This window comes from Oncorhynchus keta, chromosome 23 (assembly GCF_023373465.1).
Source record: "Oncorhynchus keta strain PuntledgeMale-10-30-2019 chromosome 23, Oket_V2, whole genome shotgun sequence".
NCBI classification, from domain to species: domain Eukaryota; kingdom Metazoa; phylum Chordata; class Actinopteri; order Salmoniformes; family Salmonidae; genus Oncorhynchus; species Oncorhynchus keta.
The window spans coordinates 13,956,195-13,974,826 of NC_068443.1; the positions used below are offsets into that span (position 1 = coordinate 13,956,195).

General features: G+C 48.2%; 1 protein-coding gene across 4 annotated transcripts in view; it reads left to right on the forward strand.

Moving 5' to 3' along the window:
* The window catches only part of LOC118377269 (CAP-Gly domain-containing linker protein 4-like), a 21,292-nt gene continuing 2,660 nt past the window's right edge, over window positions 1-18,632 (forward strand). The window contains exons 1-8 of one of the 4 annotated variants that reach the window (XM_052476464.1): window positions 1-296; window positions 607-742; window positions 914-1,261; window positions 1,353-1,625; window positions 1,724-1,797; window positions 1,915-2,078; window positions 2,212-2,363; window positions 18,395-18,486. In XM_052476464.1, the coding sequence (XP_052332424.1) occupies window positions 1,601-1,625; window positions 1,724-1,797; window positions 1,915-2,078; window positions 2,212-2,363; window positions 18,395-18,486 (507 nt within the window). In that variant the 5' untranslated portion in view covers window positions 1-296; window positions 607-742; window positions 914-1,261; window positions 1,353-1,600. Of the gene's footprint in view, window positions 297-606; window positions 743-913; window positions 1,262-1,352; window positions 1,626-1,723; window positions 2,079-2,211; window positions 2,364-18,394; window positions 18,487-18,632 lie in introns of all 4 variants that reach the window. The other 3 variants (XM_052476463.1, XM_052476462.1, XM_052476461.1) reach the window with 3 other exon arrangements.

The window sequence follows — 18,632 nt, forward strand, 5'->3', positions numbered from 1 at the left end:
AGCGTATTACAGTAATTATAGCCTAAAACCCTCACCAAGAAAGCATGACGCTATCTGTACTATTGTGAGCCAACCTAGCGCACCTGTGCGTTCCATTTGGTGTTACGCACCCCAAGTGGCGTTACGTCGGCTAGGGTTAGTGAAAAAACGCAACACATGGCTTACAGTAGAGTAGTACAATAACAAATCAATAGACATTTGTTATTGAGAGAACTGGGATATGAGTGGTCGCGAGCGCAGTAGAAACCGAACCTGGTCGTTGGATTCGGACCTAGACTCGCGTACGTCCCAGACAGGTATGGAAACAATGATTTGGAGCTCACTCAGTCGTGGTGGGACTCGCACGGGTACCTAGGCTACAGCTTTGGAAGTTATGCTTTTCTTTGACTAAGAAAGCTTTGATTAAAGTTGACGTCACTAAACCATGTCAAACTGGTAAAGTAGCCTACATTCGATATTGCTTGTCATTTTTTAATAGGGACACCTGTGATGGGGACAATTTGTTTGCTGTGCTGTAATAATTGCTACAAAACCACTGAATAAAGGTAATAAAGTGATTGACAAATAGTTTCTACTACTGTAGTATTTCTGCCTTCCTATACCAAGTGGGCAGTTCGTCAGGGGGTCTTGAGGAGGACAAGGAGGTCGCCTCGCAAGCTGTACTGTTCTTCATCAATGGTTCGAGGAGAGGTGCAGTGCACCTGTGCTCGGGTATAGCCGAGATACTGCGCGAGAATCAACGGTGAGAACCATAGGCCTGTTGTATCAAACAAATTCCCACTGTCACATGTCTGATTCACAGCACTTTTCAGCTGCCTCCTCCATGAGAAAGTTAACCATTTACTGTTTCGGTTGAGTTTGTCTGACCTTTGCTTAACTCTGCTGTGTTTGTGTGCCTCCTCTCATATCTTAGTCTGCACAGGACCGTAGAGGTCCAAAGGGCCCGAATAGAGGAGCTGATGTGCTCTCTGTCCACTGCTCCGGCTGCTCCCGTGGGTCCCTCAGATTCCAACAGATCCCAGACCAACTCCACCTCTCCCTTCTCCTGCCTCCCCTCCGTCTCTCTCGCCACCTCCTCCCCCTACCTCCACTCTCCCCCAGCCAGTGTCTCCCCCAGTGTGTCCTCCTTATACAGTTCTGGGAGGGGCAGCCTGTGCTCTAACACCACACCCCCCTGCCTCCCCCCTCTATCCTTTAGCACCACACCCCCTGCCTCCCTCCTCTGGTCCCCCTTCACAACCTCACCCCTCAGAGGAGACAGGTATGTATGGCATACATGATCTCTCTCACAAGTCAACACTCACGTAAAGGTATACACACAAACAACCCCACCCTCTCGCTCTGTGTGTCAGACAGCAGTTCTGCCCTGTGTGAAAGAGTGTGAGAAGGAGGACCCGGGAGAAAAGGAGAGGAGAGGAAAGGAAGGCAGGAGAGGAGATGAGAGGGTGAAGAAGAGAGGGGGAGAAAGGAGACAAGAAGACAACAGTCTTACTCTACCCTCTGTAGAAGAAGCCCTGGGATCACAACCCTTACCCATCATGCCTCACTCCTCCCATAGTGACAGCATTCCCAGAGAAAGAGGTGTAAATCGTTTTACATAATGAAGCAGTGCTTTGAATTGGAAGGTCTGTTTTATTCATAGCAATTATGACCAAGGAGAATGTGAAGCTTCAGTCTGTCTTTGCTGTGTGCTCACCATGTCAGGACGTTGTTTGTGTTTCAGTCAGGAGGAGGGAGAAGGGCAACCTGTCGTCTGAGCAGGGTGGACAGACATCGGACCGAAAACACACGCTGAAGGCTGGACCTCATTATCATACTTCACAATGGACACATGAGGATGTCACAGACTTTATGATGAGCTGTTTTTGTGGTAGTTTGTTTTTGGTCATTGTTATTGTTGTTGTTTGTGAGCAGAAAAGAGAGAATGTCCTAAGGAGAAGTGCCTCATGTGGACCTCTGAGGGGAGAGATGGAGGAGACAAAAGAGGAGGAGAGGTGGTGTCTGGCCCCAGACTATCCTGACTCCTCGTCCACAGTCCAAGCAGCAGGAGGGCTGGAACCCAGGGCATTAACCACCGGGTACACTTCTATTCTTGCTTTAGTTTCTCTTCTCTGTATTACCGTATTATACTGTATTAATGACTCATTTCACAATAATTGTGATTTAAAGAACTTAACTGTGTGTCCGTTCGTGCATGTATGTGCATAACAGGAAGAAGCACCGCCTGTGTGTGAATGACCGTGTAGTGCTGGAGGGGAGGAGGAGAGGAGAGGAGAGGAGAAGAGGAGCTGTGAGGTTCATCGGACCACTGGAAAACACTGAGTCTACAGACATCTATATAGGAGTGGAATTGGACACAGCCAGTGAGTTAGTGTGTGTGTTTATGGTGTGTGTGAATATCTGGCATTCTCATCACCATGACAAATGTGACAGTAACACCAAAGATACTAGTAAATAAGGCCTGGATTCGATCAGATCGAGCATTAACCAGCATTGGTCGACATCCGCATAGCAGATGTTTTGGCGGTGTAACTGTGGTATAAGCTGACATATAGGTGAGCGGCTGCTCTTTTCTGTACCAAACACCCCCTTATTATCCCTACTGTGTTAGTTCAAAACAGTGCTAGAAATGTTAGGCTCTATCGATGTTAGAAATAATTATTCTCAAATATCAAACCATTGATGTTAGGCTAATGCATGTTTTCATGCACCCGAGACCCACTGCAATTTGCCTCGATAGATCCACAGACGATGCAATCGCCATCGCACTGCACACTGCCTTTTCCCATCTGGACAAGAGGAATACCTATGTAAGAAAGTTGTTCATTGACTGTAGCTCAGCATTCAACACCATAGTACCCTCCAAGCTCATCATTAAGCTCGGGCCCTAGGTCTGAACCCCGCCCTGTGAAAATGGGTCCTGGACTTCCTGACGGGCCTCCCCCAGGTGGTGAAGGTACACAAACAACACCTCCAGTATACTGATCCTCAACACGGGGGCCCTACAACGGTGCGTGCCCAGCCTCTCATGTGCTCCCATGACTGCGTGGCCATGCACGCCTCCAACCCAATCATCAAGTTTACAGACGACACAACAGTGGTAGGCCTGATTACCATCGACGAGAGCCTACAGGAAGGAGTTGAGGGCCCTGGCAGAGTGGTGCAAGGAAAATAACCTCTCCCTCAATGTCAACAAAATGAAGGAGCTGATGGTGGACTTCCGGAGACAGCAGAGGGAGCATAACCCCATCCACATTGACGGGGCTGCAGTGGAGAAGGTTGAAAGCTTCAGGTTCCTGGGCGTACACCACTGACAACTTGAAATGGTCCACCCACATAGACAGAGTGGACACGAAGGCTCAACAGTGCCTCTTCATCCTAAGGAGGCTGAAGAAATTGGACTTGGCCCCAAAGACCCTCAAACTTTTACAGATGCACCATTGAGAGTATCCTGTCGTGCTGTATCACCACCTGGTACGGCAACTGCACCGCCCGCAAGCATACTTCCAAAGTTGTGGCAAAATGACTTAAGGACAACAAAGTCAAGGTATTGGAGTGGCCATCACAAAGCCCTGACCTCAATCCTATAGAAAATGTGTGGGCAGAACTGAAAATGAGTGCGAGCAAGGAGGCCTACACACCTGACTCAGTTACACCAGCTCTGTCAGGAGGAATGGGCCAAAATTCACCCAACTTATTGTGGGAAGCTTGTGGAAGGCTACCCAAAACGTTTGACCCAAGTGAAACAATTTAAAGGCAATGCTACCAAATACTAATTGAGTGTATGTAAACGTCTGACCCACTGGGAATGTGATGAAAGAAATAAAATATGAAATAATTCATAATTTCAAATATTATTCTGACATTTCACATTATTAAAATAATGGTGATCCCAAATGACCTAAGACAGGGAATTTTTTTCGAGGATTAAATGTCAGGAATTGTGAAAAACTGAGTTTAAATGTATTTGACTAAGGTGTAGGTAAATAATTTTCTGGAATTTTCCAAGCTGTGTAAAGGCACAGTCAACTGTAAATTTCTGACCCACTGGAATTGCGATACAGTGAATGCATCTGTCTGTAAACAATTGTTGGAAAAATTACTTGTCCTAACCGACTTGCCAAAACTATAGTTTGTTAACAAGACATTTGTTGAGTTGTTGAAAAAGGAGTATTAATGACTCCAACCTAAGTGTATGTAAACTTCCGACTTCAACTGTATATGCACACACACACACACTCTGACATCGCTCGTCCTATATTTCTTAATTACCTTTTATTTTTAGATTTGTGGGTATTGATGTGTATTGTTAGATACTACTGCACTGTTGGAGCTAGGAACACAAGCAATTCGTTAAACCCGCAATAACATCTGCTAAATATGTTTATACGACCAATAACATTTGGATGGTGTGATTTATCCGTCAAGTTGGAGTGTTTGAACTTGTAATGAGGCTGTATGAACTTCTAATGCAGTTGTTTGAGATTTGTCAGATTATAGCCGCGTGGGGTTTGGTGGCATTCCAACGGCAGTATCCGTGATAAGGTAACGCAACGAGCCGCTTGTGGGTTTGACAGCTCTAACGCAGTTCTACCACCACACACAGCCAAAACAACGCTATGTGGATGTAAAAATTCTCAATCTGATTGAACCTAACCCAAAGATTTATCATTGGTGTCATTTCCAATGGGAGCAAATGAAGCATAGTTGCATATTTTCATTAGGCGTGCCGCCTACTCTGAAGTGTGAGTGTGCAATAACTCAATTCACCCTTGCACTCCTAAAACAGTGCAATTTAAAAAAAACTTTGGGAAAGGGTTAAGTCTATAAACTTTGCTCTTAGTTCTTAACAGATTCTCGTTTTGTAAACAGAAAACTGTATTGAGATTGAATGTTTCATCGATGATAAAAATTAGCAATGTCGGTCAAGTTTCATCTCCTCCCACTTCTCGCCACTGGACTTCCTCTCATCACCATATTTGGTGGTGAGTGGGGCTTCTAAACAGATGCTTCAGATGTATGCCCCTTGTGATGTTCGTGGCTCTAGCCTTTTAGGGGCCCACCACCACGCGGGCAAAACAAGTCAGTTCGTCAAATTTTCTGCCCCGGTCAACTGTAAGTGCTGTTATTGTGAAGTGGAAACATCTAGGAGCAACAACGGCTCAGCCGCAAAGTATTAGGCCACACAAGCTAACAGAACGTGACTGCTGAAGTGTGTAAAGTGTCTGTTCTCGGCTGCAACACTCACTACCGAGTTACAAACTGCCTCTGGAAGCAACGTCAGCACAGTAACTGTTTGTCAGGAGCATCCTAAAATAGGTTTCCATGGCCTAGCAGCTGCACACAAGACTGAGATCACCATGCACAATGCCAAATGTCGGCTGGAGTGGTGTAAAACTCACGCCATTAGACTCTGGAGCAGTGGAAACGCGTTCTCTGGAGTGATCAATCACGCTTCACCATCTGGCTGTCCGACGGACAAATCTGGGTTTGGCGGATGCCATGAGAACACTACCTGTCCCAATGCATAATGAATGGCACTGGAGGAGATGGCTGCATTTTTACGGTCCCCTAACCAATTGTGCTAATGTGTTTTTTTGGGGGGCTGAAAAGAGCTTCTAGATATCAGGCCAGCGATTATTCACCCCGTACTGGAGGAATACGTTTTCTTTAACAAGTCGGACACAAGGATTTACTTAAGATGCCTGACAAGGCCCTAATCCCCATCATTCGCAAGAGAAAGGGACAGAGATATTGGGGATGGAGGTCTGGGTGTCTTGTAAGGGTACGACAGCCAGTGGGTAATCTCCCTTTACCATCGGTCCTATTAGCCAACGTACAATCAATGGATAATAAAATAGACAAACTACGATCACGTATATCCTACCAACGGGACATTAAAAACTGGAATATCTTATGTTTCACCAAGTTGTGGCTGAACAACGACATGAATAACATACAGCTGGTGGGTTTTACGCTTTTTCAGCTGGATAGAACAGCGACCACTGGTAAGACAAGGGGTGGTGGTCTATGTATATTTGTAAACAGCTGGTGCACAAAATCTAAGGAAGTCTCGAGGTTTTGCTCACCTGAGGTAGAGTATCTCATGATAAGCTGTAGACGACACTATTTACAAAGAGTTTATCTATATTCTTCGTAGCTATTTACTACCACAACCCGATGCTTGCACTAAGACCGCACTCAATGAGGGAAACCGGTTTACCTAATTTCGACCGGCTTGTTAAATGTTCAACCAGAAGGAAACAACTCTTGACCACCTTTACTCCACACACAGACGCTTACAAAAATCTCCCTCGCCCTCTATTTGGCAAATCTGACCATAAGTCTATCCTCCCGATTCCTGCTTACAAGCTAAAATTAAAGCAGGAAGCACCAGTGACTCGGAACAATAAAAAAGTGGCCAGACGAGGCAGATGCTAAGCTACCAGACTGTTTTGCTAGCACAGACTGGAATAAGTTCCGGGATTCTTCCAATGGCATTGAGGAGTACACCACATCAGTCACTGGCTTCATTAATAACAACATCGATGACGTCGTCCCCACAGTGACCATACGTACATAACCCAATCAGAAGCCATGGATTACAGGCAACATCCGCACTGAGCTAAAGGGTAGAGCTGCCGCTTTCATGGAGCGTGACTCCAACCCGGAAGCTTGTAAGATATTCCGCGATGCCCTCCGACGAACCATCAAATGGGCAAAACGTCAATATAGGACTAAGACTGAATCGTACTACACTGGCTCCGATCGTCGGATGTGGCAGGGCTTGCAAACTACAACAGACTACAAATGGAAGCGCAGCCGCAAGCTGCCCAGTAACACGAGTCTACCAGATGAGCTAAATTACTTCTGTGTACACTTTGAGGCAAGTAACACTGAAACATGCATGAGAGCATCAGCTGTTTTTGACGACTGATATCAAGCTCTCCACAGCCGATGTAAGACCTTTAAACAGGTCAACATTCACAAGGCCGCAGGGCCAGATGGATAACCAGCATGCGTTGACCAACTGGCACGTGTCTTCTCTGACATTTTCAACCTGTCTGTAATACCAACATGTTTCAAGCAGACCACCATAGTCCCTGTGCCCAAGAACACTAAGGTAACCTGCCTAAATGACTACCGACTCGTAGCACTCACGTCTGTAGCCATGAAGTGCTTTGAAAAGCTGGTCATGGCTTACACCAACAGCATTATCCCAGAAAACCTAGACCCACTCCAATTTGCATACCAACTCAACAGATCCACAGATGATGCAATCTCTATTTCACTCAACACTGCCCTTTCCCACCTGGACAAAACAAACACCTATGTGAGAATGCTATTCATTGACTACAGCTCAACTTTTAACACCATCGTGCCCTCAAACCTCATCACTAAGCTAAGAACTAAACACTTCCCTCTGCAACTGGATCCTGGACTTCCTGATGGGCCGCCCCCAGGTGGTAAGGGTAGGTAACAACACATCCGCCACACTGATCCTCAACACGGGGGGCCCTTCGGGTGTGTGCTCAGTCCCCTCCTGCACTCCCTGTCCCCTCCTTCACTCCCTGTCCACTCATGACTGCATGGCCAGGCACGACCCCAGCACTCAAGTTTCCCGATGACAACAGTGGTAGGCCTGATCACCGACAACAATGAGACAGCCTATAGGGGAGGGAGGAGGTCAGAGACCTGGCCGTGTGGTGCAAGGACAACAACCTCTCCCTCAATGTGATCAAGACAAAGGAGATGACTATGGACTACAGGAAAAGGAGGACTGAGCACGTCCCCTTTCTCATCAATGGGGCTGTAGTGGAGTAGGTTGAGAGCTTCAAGTTCCTTGGTGTCCACATCACCAACAAACTATCATTGTCCAAACACTGTACCCAGTCATAAAGCCTCACATTGACAAAACCTGTTCCCCCTCAGACTCTGAGACCGAAAAGATCTGGTATGGATCCTGGATCCTCCTGTTCTACAGATGCACCATCGATTCATGTTCCCTGCATCACTGCCTGGTATAGCCTCCACATTGACTCTGTTCCCTGGTACTACAGAGTATAGCCTCCACGACCTATTCCACTGGTACCCCTGTATATAGCTTCTCCATCCAAGATCTCTCTGCCAGGCTGGTACCCCCTGTATATAACCTCCACATTGTCAGACTCCAGCCACCCTAGTCACAGACTACTACCCAGACTATTTGCATTGCCCCCCCCATTCTTACACTACTGCTACTCTTTGTTTATTATCTATGTATAGTTACTAACTCTACCTACATATTACCTCGACTAACTGGTGCCCCTGCACATTGACTCTGTACCGGTACCCCCTGTATATAGCCTCCACATTGACTGTACCGGTACCCCCTGTATATAGCCTCCACATCGACTCTGTACCGGTACCCCCTATATATAGCCTCCACATTGACTCTGTTCCCTGGTTCCCCCTGTATATAGCCTACACATCGACTCTGTTCCCTGGTACCCCCTGTATATAGCCTCCACATTGACTCTGTTCCCTGGTACCCCCTGTATATAGCCTCCACATTGACTCTGTTCCCTGGTACCCCCTGTATATAGCCTCCACATTGTCTCTGTTCCCTGGTTCCCCCTGTATATAGCCTCCACATTGACTCTGTTCCCTGGTACCCCCTGTATATAGCCTCCACATTGACTCTGTTCCCTGGTACCCCCTGTATATAGCCTCCACATTCACTCTGTTCCCTGGTACCCCCTGTATATAGCCTCCACATTCACTCTGTTCCCTGGTACCCCCTGTATATAGCCTCCACATTGACTCTGTTCCCTGGTACCCCCTGTATATAGCCTCCACATTCACTCTGTTCCCTGGTACCCCCTGTATATAGCCTCCACATTGACTCTGTTCCCTGGTACCCCCTGTATATAGCCTCCACATTGACTCTGTTCCCTGGTACCCCCTGTATATAGCCTCCACATTGACTCTGTTCCCTGGTACCCCCTGTATATAGCCTCCACATTGACTCTGTTCCTGGTACCCCCTGTATATAGCCTCCACATTGACTCTGTTCCCTGGTACCCCCTGTATATAGCCTCCACATTGACTCTGTTCCCTGGTACCCCCTGTATATAGCCTCCACATTGACTCTGTTCCCTGGTACCCCCTGTATATAGCCTCCACATTGACTCTGTTCCTGGTACCCCCTGTATATAGCCTCCACATTGACTCTGTTCCCTGGTACCCCCTGTATATAGCCTCCACATTGACTCTGTTCCCTGGTACCCCTGTATATAGCCTCCACATTGACTCTGTTCCCTGGTACCCCCTGTATATAGCCTCCACATTGACTCTGTTCCCTGGTACCCCTGTATATAGCCTCCACATTGACTCTGTTCCCTGGTACCCCTGTATATAGCCTCCACATTCACTCTGTTCCCTGGTACCCCCTGTATATAGCCTCCACATTCACTCTGTTCCTGGTACCTGTATATAGCCTCCACCCCTGGTATGGCCTCCACATTGACTCTGTTCCCTGGTACCCCCTGTATATAGCCTCCACATTCACTCTGTTCCCTGGTACCCCCTGTATATAGCCTCCACATTCACTCTGTTCCCTGGTACCCCCTGTATATAGCCTCCACATTGACTCTGTTCCCTGGTACCCCCTGTATATAGCCTCCACATTCACTCTGTTCCCTGGTACCCCCTGTATATAGCCTCCACATTCACTCTGTTCCCTGGTACCCCCTGTATATAGCCTCCACATTCACTCTGTTCCCTGGTTCCACATTGACTCTGTTCCCTGGTACCCCCTGTATATAGCCTCCACATTCACTCTGTTCCCTGGTACCCCCTGTATATAGCCTCCACATTCACTCTGTTCCCTGGTTCCACATTGACTCTGTTCCCTGGTACCCCCTGTATATAGCCTCCACATTCACTCTGTTCCCTGGTACCCCCTGTATATAGCCTCCACATTCACTCTGTTCCCTGGTTCCACATTGACTCTGTTCCCTGGTACCCCCTGTATATAGCCTCCACATTCACTCTGTTCCCTGGTACCCCTGTATATAGCCTCCACATTCACTCTGTTCCTGGTTCCACATTCCACATTCACTCTGTTCCCTGGTACCCCCTGTATATAGCCTCCACATTGACTCTGTTCCCTGGTACCCCTGTATATAGCCTCCACATTGACTCTGTTCCCTGGTACCCCCTGTATATAGCCTCCACATTGACTCTGTTCCTGGTACCCCTGTATATAGCCTCCACATTGACTCTGTTCCCTGGTACCCCTGTATATAGCCTCCACATTGACTCTGTTCCCTGGTACCCCCTGTATATAGCCTCCACATTGACTCTGTTCCCTGGTACCCCCTGTATATAGCCTCCACATTGACTCTGTTCCTGGTACCCCTGTATATAGCCTCCACATTGACTCTGTTCCCTGGTATATAGCCTCCACATTGACCCCTGGTACCCCTGTATATAGCCTCCACATTGACTCTGTTCCCTGGTACCCCCTGTATATAGCCTCCACATTGACTCTGTTCCCTGGTACCCCTGTATATAGCCTCCACATTGACTCTGTTCCCTGGTACCCCTGTATATAGCCTCCACATTGACTCTGTTCCCTGGTACCCCTGTATATAGCCTCCACATTGACTCTGTTCCCTGGTACCCCCTGTATATAGCCTCCACATTGACTCTGTTCCCTGGTACCCCCTGTATATAGTCTCCACATTGACTCTGTTCCCTGGTACCCCCTGTATATAGTCTCCACATTGACTCTGTTCCCTGGTACCCCCTGTATATAGCCTCCACATTGACTCTGTTCCCTGGTTCCCCCTGTATATAGCCTCCACATTGACTCTGTTCCCTGGTTCCCCCTGTATATAGCGTCCACAGTTGACTCTGTTCCCTGGTTCCACATTGACTCTGTTCCCTGGTACCCCCTGTATATAGCGTCCACAGTTGACTCTGTTCCCTGGTTCCACATTGACTCTGTTCCCTGGTACCCCCTGTATATAGCCTCCACATTCACTCTGTTCCCTGGTACCCCCTGTATATAGCCTCCACATTCACCCTGTTCCCTGGTTCCACATTGACTCTGTTCCCTGGTACCCCCTGTATATAGCCTCCACATTCACTCTGTTCCCTGGTACCCCCTGTATATAGCCTCCACATTCACTCTGTTCCCTGGTTCCACATTGACTCTGTTCCCTGGTACCCCCTGTATATAGCCTCCACATTCACTCTGTTCCCTGGTTCCACATTGACTCTGTTCCCTGGTACCCCCTGTATATAGCCTCCACATTCACTCTGTTCCCTGGTTCCACATTGACTCTGTTCCCTGGTACCCCCTGTATATAGCCTCCACATTGACTCTGTTCCCTGGTACCCCCTGTATATAGCCTCCACATTCACTCTGTTCCCTGGTACCCCCTGTATATAGCCTCCACATTGACTCTGTTCCCTGGTACCCCTGTATATAGCCTCCACATTGACTCTGTTCCCTGGTACCCCTGTATATAGCCTCCACATTGACTCTGTTCCCTGGTACCCCTGTATATAGCCTCCACATTGACTCTGTTCCCTGGTACCCCTGTATATAGCCTCCACATTGACTCTGTTCCCTGGTACCCCCTGTATATAGCCTCCACATTCACTCTGTTCCCTGGTACCCCCTGTATATAGCCTCCACATTGACTCTGTTCCTGGTACCCCTGTATATAGCCTCCACATTGACTCTGTTCCCTGGTACCCCTGTATATAGCCTCCACATTGACTCTGTTCCCTGGTACCCCCTGTATATAGCCTCCACATTGACTCTGTTCCCTGGTACCCCTGTATATAGCCTCCACATTGACTCTGTTCCCTGGTACCCCCTGTATATAGCCTCCACATTCACTCTGTTCCCTGGTACCCCTGTATATAGCCTCCACATTGACTCTGTTCCTGGTACCCCTGTATATAGCCTCCACATTCACTCTGTTCCTGGTACCCCCTGTATATAGCCTCCACATTGACTCTGTTCCCTGGTACCCCCTGTATATAGCCTCCACATTGACTCTGTTCCCTGGTACCCCTGTATATAGCCTCCACATTGACTCTGTTCCCTGGTACCCCCTGTATATAGCCTCCACATTCACTCTGTTCCCTGGTACCCCTGTATATAGCCTCCACATTGACTCTGTTCCCTGGTACCCCTGTATATAGCCTCCACATTGACTCTGTTCCCTGGTACCCCCTGTATATAGCCTCCACATTCACTCTGTTCCTGGTACCCCTGTATATAGCCTCCACATTGACTCTGTTCCCTGGTACCCCCTGTATATAGCCTCCACATTCACTCTGTTCCCTGGTACCCCCTGTATATAGCCTCCACATTCACTCTGTTCCCTGGTACCCCCTGTATATAGCCTCCACATTCACTCTGTTCCCTGGTACCCCCTGTATATAGCCTCCACATTCACTCTGTTCCCTGGTACCCCCTGTATATAGCCTCCACATTGACTCTGTTCCCTGGTACCCCTGTATATAGCCTCCACATTCACTCTGTTCCCTGGTACCCCCTGTATATAGCCTCCACATTCACTCTGTTCCCTGGTACCCCCTGTATATAGCCTCCACATTGACTCTGTTCCCTGGTACCCCCTGTATATAGCCTCCACATTCACTCTGTTCCCTGGTACCCCCTGTATATAGCCTCCACATTCACTCTGTTCCCTGGTTCCACATTGACTCTGTTCCCTGGTACCCCCTGTATATAGCCTCCACATTCACTCTGTTCCCTGGTACCCCCTGTATATAGCCTCCACATTCACTCTGTTCCCTGGTACCCCCTGTATATAGCCTCCACATTCACTCTGTTCCCTGGTACCCCCTGTATATAGCCTCCACATTCACTCTGTTCCCTGGTACCCCCTGTATATAGCCTCCACATTGACTCTGTTCCCTGGTACCCCCTGTATATAGCCTCCACATTCACTCTGTTCCCTGGTACCCCCTGTATATAGCCTCCACATTCACTCTGTTCCCTGGTTCCACATTGACTCTGTTCTCTGGTACCCCCTGTATATAGCCTCCACATTCACTCTGTTCCCTGGTACCCCCTGTATATAGCCTCCACATTCACTCTGTTCCCTGGTACCCCCTGTATATAGCCTCCACATTCACTCTGTTCCCTGGTACCCCCTGTATATAGCCTCCACATTCACTCTGTTCCCTGGTACCCCCTGTATATAGCCTCCACATTCACTCTGTTCCCTGGTACCCCTGTATATAGCCTCCACATTCACTCTGTTCCCTGGTACCCCCTGTATATAGCCTCCACATTCACTCTGTTCCCTGGTACCCCCTGTATATAGCCTCCACATTCACTCTGTTCCCTGGTACCCCCTGTATATAGCCTGCACATTCACTCTGTTCCTGGTACCCCTGTATATAGCCTCCACATTCACTCTGTTCCCTGGTACCCCTGTATATAGCCTCCACATTCACTCTGTTCCCTGGTACCCCCTGTATATAGCCTCCACATTCACTCTGTTCCCTGGTTCCACATTGACTCTGTTCCCTGGTACCCCTGTATATAGCCTCCACATTCACTCTGTTCCCTGGTACCCCTGTATATAGCCTCCACATTCACTCTGTTCCCTGGTTCCACATTAGACATTCACTGTTCCCTGGTACCCCTGTATATAGCCTCCACATTCACTCTGTTCCCTGGTACCCCCTGTATATAGCCTCCACATTCACTCTGTTCCCTGGTACCCCTGTATATAGCCTCCACATTTACTCTGTTCCCTGGTACCCCCTGTATATAGCCTCCACATTCACTCTGTTCCCTGGTACCCCTGTATATAGCCTCCACATTCACTCTGTTCCCTGGTACCCCTGTATATAGCCTCCACATTGACTCTGTTCCCTGGTACCCCTGTATATAGCCTCCACATTCACTCTGTTCCCTGGTACCCCCTGTATATAGCCTCCACATTCACTCTGTTCCCTGGTACCCCTGTATATAGCCTCCACATTGACTCTGTTCCCTGGTACCCCTGTATATAGCCTCCACATTCACTCTGTTCCCTGGTACCCCTGTATATAGCCTCCACATTCACTCTGTTCCCTGGTTCCTCCATTGACTCTGTTCCCTGGTACCCCCTGTATATAGCCTCCACATTCACTCTGTTCCCTGGTACCCCTGTATATAGCCTCCACATTGACTCTGTTCCCTGGTACCCCCTGTATATAGCCTCCACATTGACTCTGTTCCCTGGTACCCCCTGTATATAGCCTCCACATTCACTCTGTTCCCTGGTACCCCCTGTATATAGCCTCCACATTCACTCTGTTCCCTGGTTCCACATTGACTCTGTTCCCTGGTACCCCCTGTATATAGCCTCCACATTCACTCTGTTCCCTGGTACCCCCTGTATATAGCCTCCACATTCACTCTGTTCCCTGGTTCCACATTCACTCTGTTCCCTGGTACCCCCTGTATATAGCCTCCACATTGACTCTGTTCCCTGGTACCCCCTGTATATAGCCTCCACATTCACTCTGTTCCCTGGTACCCCCTGTATATAGCCTCCACATTCACTCTGTTCCCTGGTTCCACATTGACTCTGTTCCCTGGTACCCCCTGTATATAGCCTCCACATTCACTCTGTTCCCTGGTACCCCCTGTATATAGCCTCCACATTCACTCTGTTCCCTGGTTCCACATTGACTCTGTTCCCTGGTACCCCCTGTATATAGCCTCCACATTCACTCTGTTCCCTGGTTCCACATTGACTCTGTTCCCTGGTACCCCCTGTATATAGCCTCCACATTCACTCTGTTCCCTGGTACCCCCTGTATATAGCCTCCACATTCACTCTGTTCCCTGGTACCCCTGTATATAGCCTCCACATTCACTCTGTTCCCTGGTTCCACCCCCTGTATATAGCCTCCACATTGACTGTTCCCTGGTACCCCTGTATATAGCCTCCACATTGACTCTGTTCCCTGGTACCCCTGTATATAGCCTCCACATTCACTCTGTTCCTGGTACCCCCCTGTATATAGCCTCCACATTCACTCTGTTCCCTGGTACCCCCTGTATATAGCCTCCACATTGACTCTGTTCCCTGGTACCCCCTGTATATAGCCTCCACATTGACTCTGTTCCTGGTACCCCTGTATATAGCCTCCACATTCACTCTGTTCCCTGGTACCCCCATGTATATAGCCTCCACATTCACTCTGTTCCCTGGTTCCACATTGACTCTGTTCCCTGGTACCCCTGTATATAGCCTCCACATTCACTCTGTTCCCTGGTACCCCCTGTATATAGCCTCCACATTCACTCTGTTCCCTGGTACCCCTGTATATAGCCTCCACATTCACTCTGTTCCCTGGTTGTATATAGCCCACATTGACTCTGTTCCCTGGTACCCCTGTATATAGCCTCCACATTCACTCTGTTCCCTGGTACCCCCTGTATATAGCCTCCACATTGACTCTGTTCCCTGGTACCCCCTGTATATAGCCTCCACATTGACTCTGTTCCCTGGTACCCCCTGTATATAGCCTCCACATTCACTCTGTTCCCTGGTACCCCCTGTATATAGCCTCCACATTCACTCTGTTCCCTGGTTCCACATTCACTCTGTTCCCTGGTACCCCTGTATATAGCCTCCACATTGACTCTGTTCCCTGGTACCCCTGTATATAGCCTCCACATTCACTCTGTTCCCTGGTACCCCTGTATATAGCCTCCACATTCACTCTGTTCCTGGTTCCACATTGACTCTGTTCCCTGGTACCCCCTGTATATAGCCTCCACATTCACTCTGTTCCCTGGTACCCCCTGTATATAGCCTCCACATTCACTCTGTTCCCTGGTTCCACATTGACTCTGTTCCCTGGTACCCCCTGTATATAGCCTCCACATTCACTCTGTTCCCTGGTACCCCCTGTATATAGCCTCCACATTGACTCTGTTCCCTGGTACCCCCTGTATATAGCCTCCACATTCACTCTGTTCCCTGGTACCCCCTGTATATAGCCTCCACATTGACTCTGTTCCCTGGTACCCCCTGTAAAACCTCCACATTGACTCTGTTCCCTGGTACCCCCTGTATATAGCCTCCAGGACTCTGTTCCCTGGTACCCCTGTATATAACCTCCACATTGACTCTGTTCCCTGGTACCCCCTGTATATACCCTCCACATTGACTCTGTTCCCTGGTACCCCCTGTATATAGCCTCCACATCAAATCAAATCAAATTTATTTATATAGCCCTTCGTACATCAGCTGATATCTCAAAGTGCTGTACAGAAACCCAGCCTAAAACCCCAAACAGCAAGGGCTGCAGGTGTAGAAGCACAGTGGCTAGGAAAACTCCCTAGAAAGGCCAAAACCTAGGAAGAAACCTGAGAGGAACCAGGCTATGTGGGGTGGCCAGTCCTCTTCTGGCTGTGCCGGGTGGAGATTATAACAGAACATGGCCAAGATGTTCAAATGTTCATAAATGACCAGCATGGTCGAATAATAACAAGGCAGAACAGTTGAAACTGGAGCAGCAGCATGGCCAGGTGGACTAGGGACAGCAAGGAGTCATCATGTCAGGTAGTCCTGGGGCACGGTCCTAGGGCTCAGGTCAGTTGAAACTGGAGCAGCAGCATGGCCAGGTGGACTGTTCCCTGGTACCCCCTGTATATAGCCTCCACATTGACTCTGTTCCCTGGTACCCCCTGTATATAGCCTCCACATTCACTCTGTTCCCTGGTACCCCCTGTATATAGCCTCCACATTCACTCTGTTCCCTGGTACCCCCTGTATATAGCCTCCACATTGACTCTGTTCCCTGGTACCCCTGTATATAGCCTCCACATTGACTCTGTTCTGTTCCCTGGTACCCCTGTATATAGCCTCCACATTCCTCCTCTGTTCCCTGGTACCCCTGTATATAGCCTGTCTGTTCCCTGGTATAGCCTCCACATTGACTCTGTTCCCTGGTACCCCTGTATATAGCCTCCACATTGACTCTGTTCCCTGGTACCCCCTGTATATAGCCTCCACATTCACTCTGTTCCCTGGTACCCCCTGTATATAGCCTCCACATTGACTCTGTTCCCTGGTACCCCCTGTATATAGCCTCCACATTAACTCTGTTCCCTGGTACCCCCTGTATATAGCCTCCACATTGACTCTGTTCCCTGGTACCCCCTGTATATAGCCTCCACATTGACTCTGTTCCCTGGTACCCCCTGTATATACCCTCCACATTGACTCTGTTCCCTGGTACCCCCTGTATATAGCCTCCACATTGACTCTGTTCACCGGTACCCCCTGCATAAAGCCTCACTATTGTTTTACTGCTGCTGTTGAATTATTTGATACTTTTATTTTCTACTTAACACTTATTTTTCTTAAAGCTGCATTGTTAGTTAAGGGCTTATAAGTAAGCATTTCACTATAAGGTCTACGTACTCCGCGCATGTAACAAATAAATAAAACAACTGGTGGAGTAATAATGGTCTGGGGGCTGTTTTGTGGTTCGGACTAGGCCCCTTAGTTGCAGTGAAGGGGAATCTTAACGCTACAGCATGCAATAACATTCTAGATGATTCTGTGGCAACAGTTCGGGAAGGCCCTTTCCCGTTTCAGCATGACAATGCCCACGTGCACAAAGTGAGGTCCATACAGAAATGGTTTGTAGATCGGTGTGGAAGAACTTAACTGGACTGCACAGAGCCCTGACCTCACCCCATCGAACAGCTTTGGGATTAATTAGAACCCCGACTGCAAGCCAGGCTTAATCGCCCAACCTCACTAATGCTCTTGTGACTGAATGGAAGCAAGTCCCCGCAGAAATGTTCCAACATCTAGTGGAAAACCTTCCCAGAAGAGTGGAGGCTGTTATAGCAACAAAGGTGGGACCAACTCCATATTAATGCCCATTATTTTGGAATGAGATGTTCGATGAGCAGGTGTCCACATGCTTTTGGTCATGTAGTGTATCAGAGTGAGTGACTAACAAATTCAATGGGGGTCCTTTGGAGTTCAGGGCCCCTGGGCACATGCCCTGCATACCTAGTCGGTATTCGGCTATGATTACAAGTTTAGATAGCTGGCTAGATTAATGTACCAATCTAAAAATTGTCAGCTGACATGGCCAGTGACTGACATAAGAAAAAGATTGCTGATGCACAAACACATATTGAACTTGCACCTTGTGTGTTCTACAATTTTAACTCTCAACAGTATGTTGAGACCTCGACTGAGCTTCTAATTTTTTAAATAAAACTTATACATTTATTACTTCGGGGGCCCCCTAGCTGCCCGGGGCCCTAGGTGATCGCTTATGTTGCTTATTCCTGGAGCCAGCCCTGGTAACACCTCTTCCTATTCAACTTTAGGCGGAGAGAATGAAGGCAGTCTCCATGGTAACAGGTACTTCAGGTGTAAGCCCAACCATGGAACATTCACCACCATCACGGGGATCAGAAAGGTGAGCGTTCACCACACACACACAATATGTAGAAAGGCTGGTAGTTAATTAGTTGATTAATTAATGACTAAACTACTAGCAGGCCTACATTTAATAGAACAAGTGATATAAATAATGTAACTGTCACTACAGTAATAGTGATATTA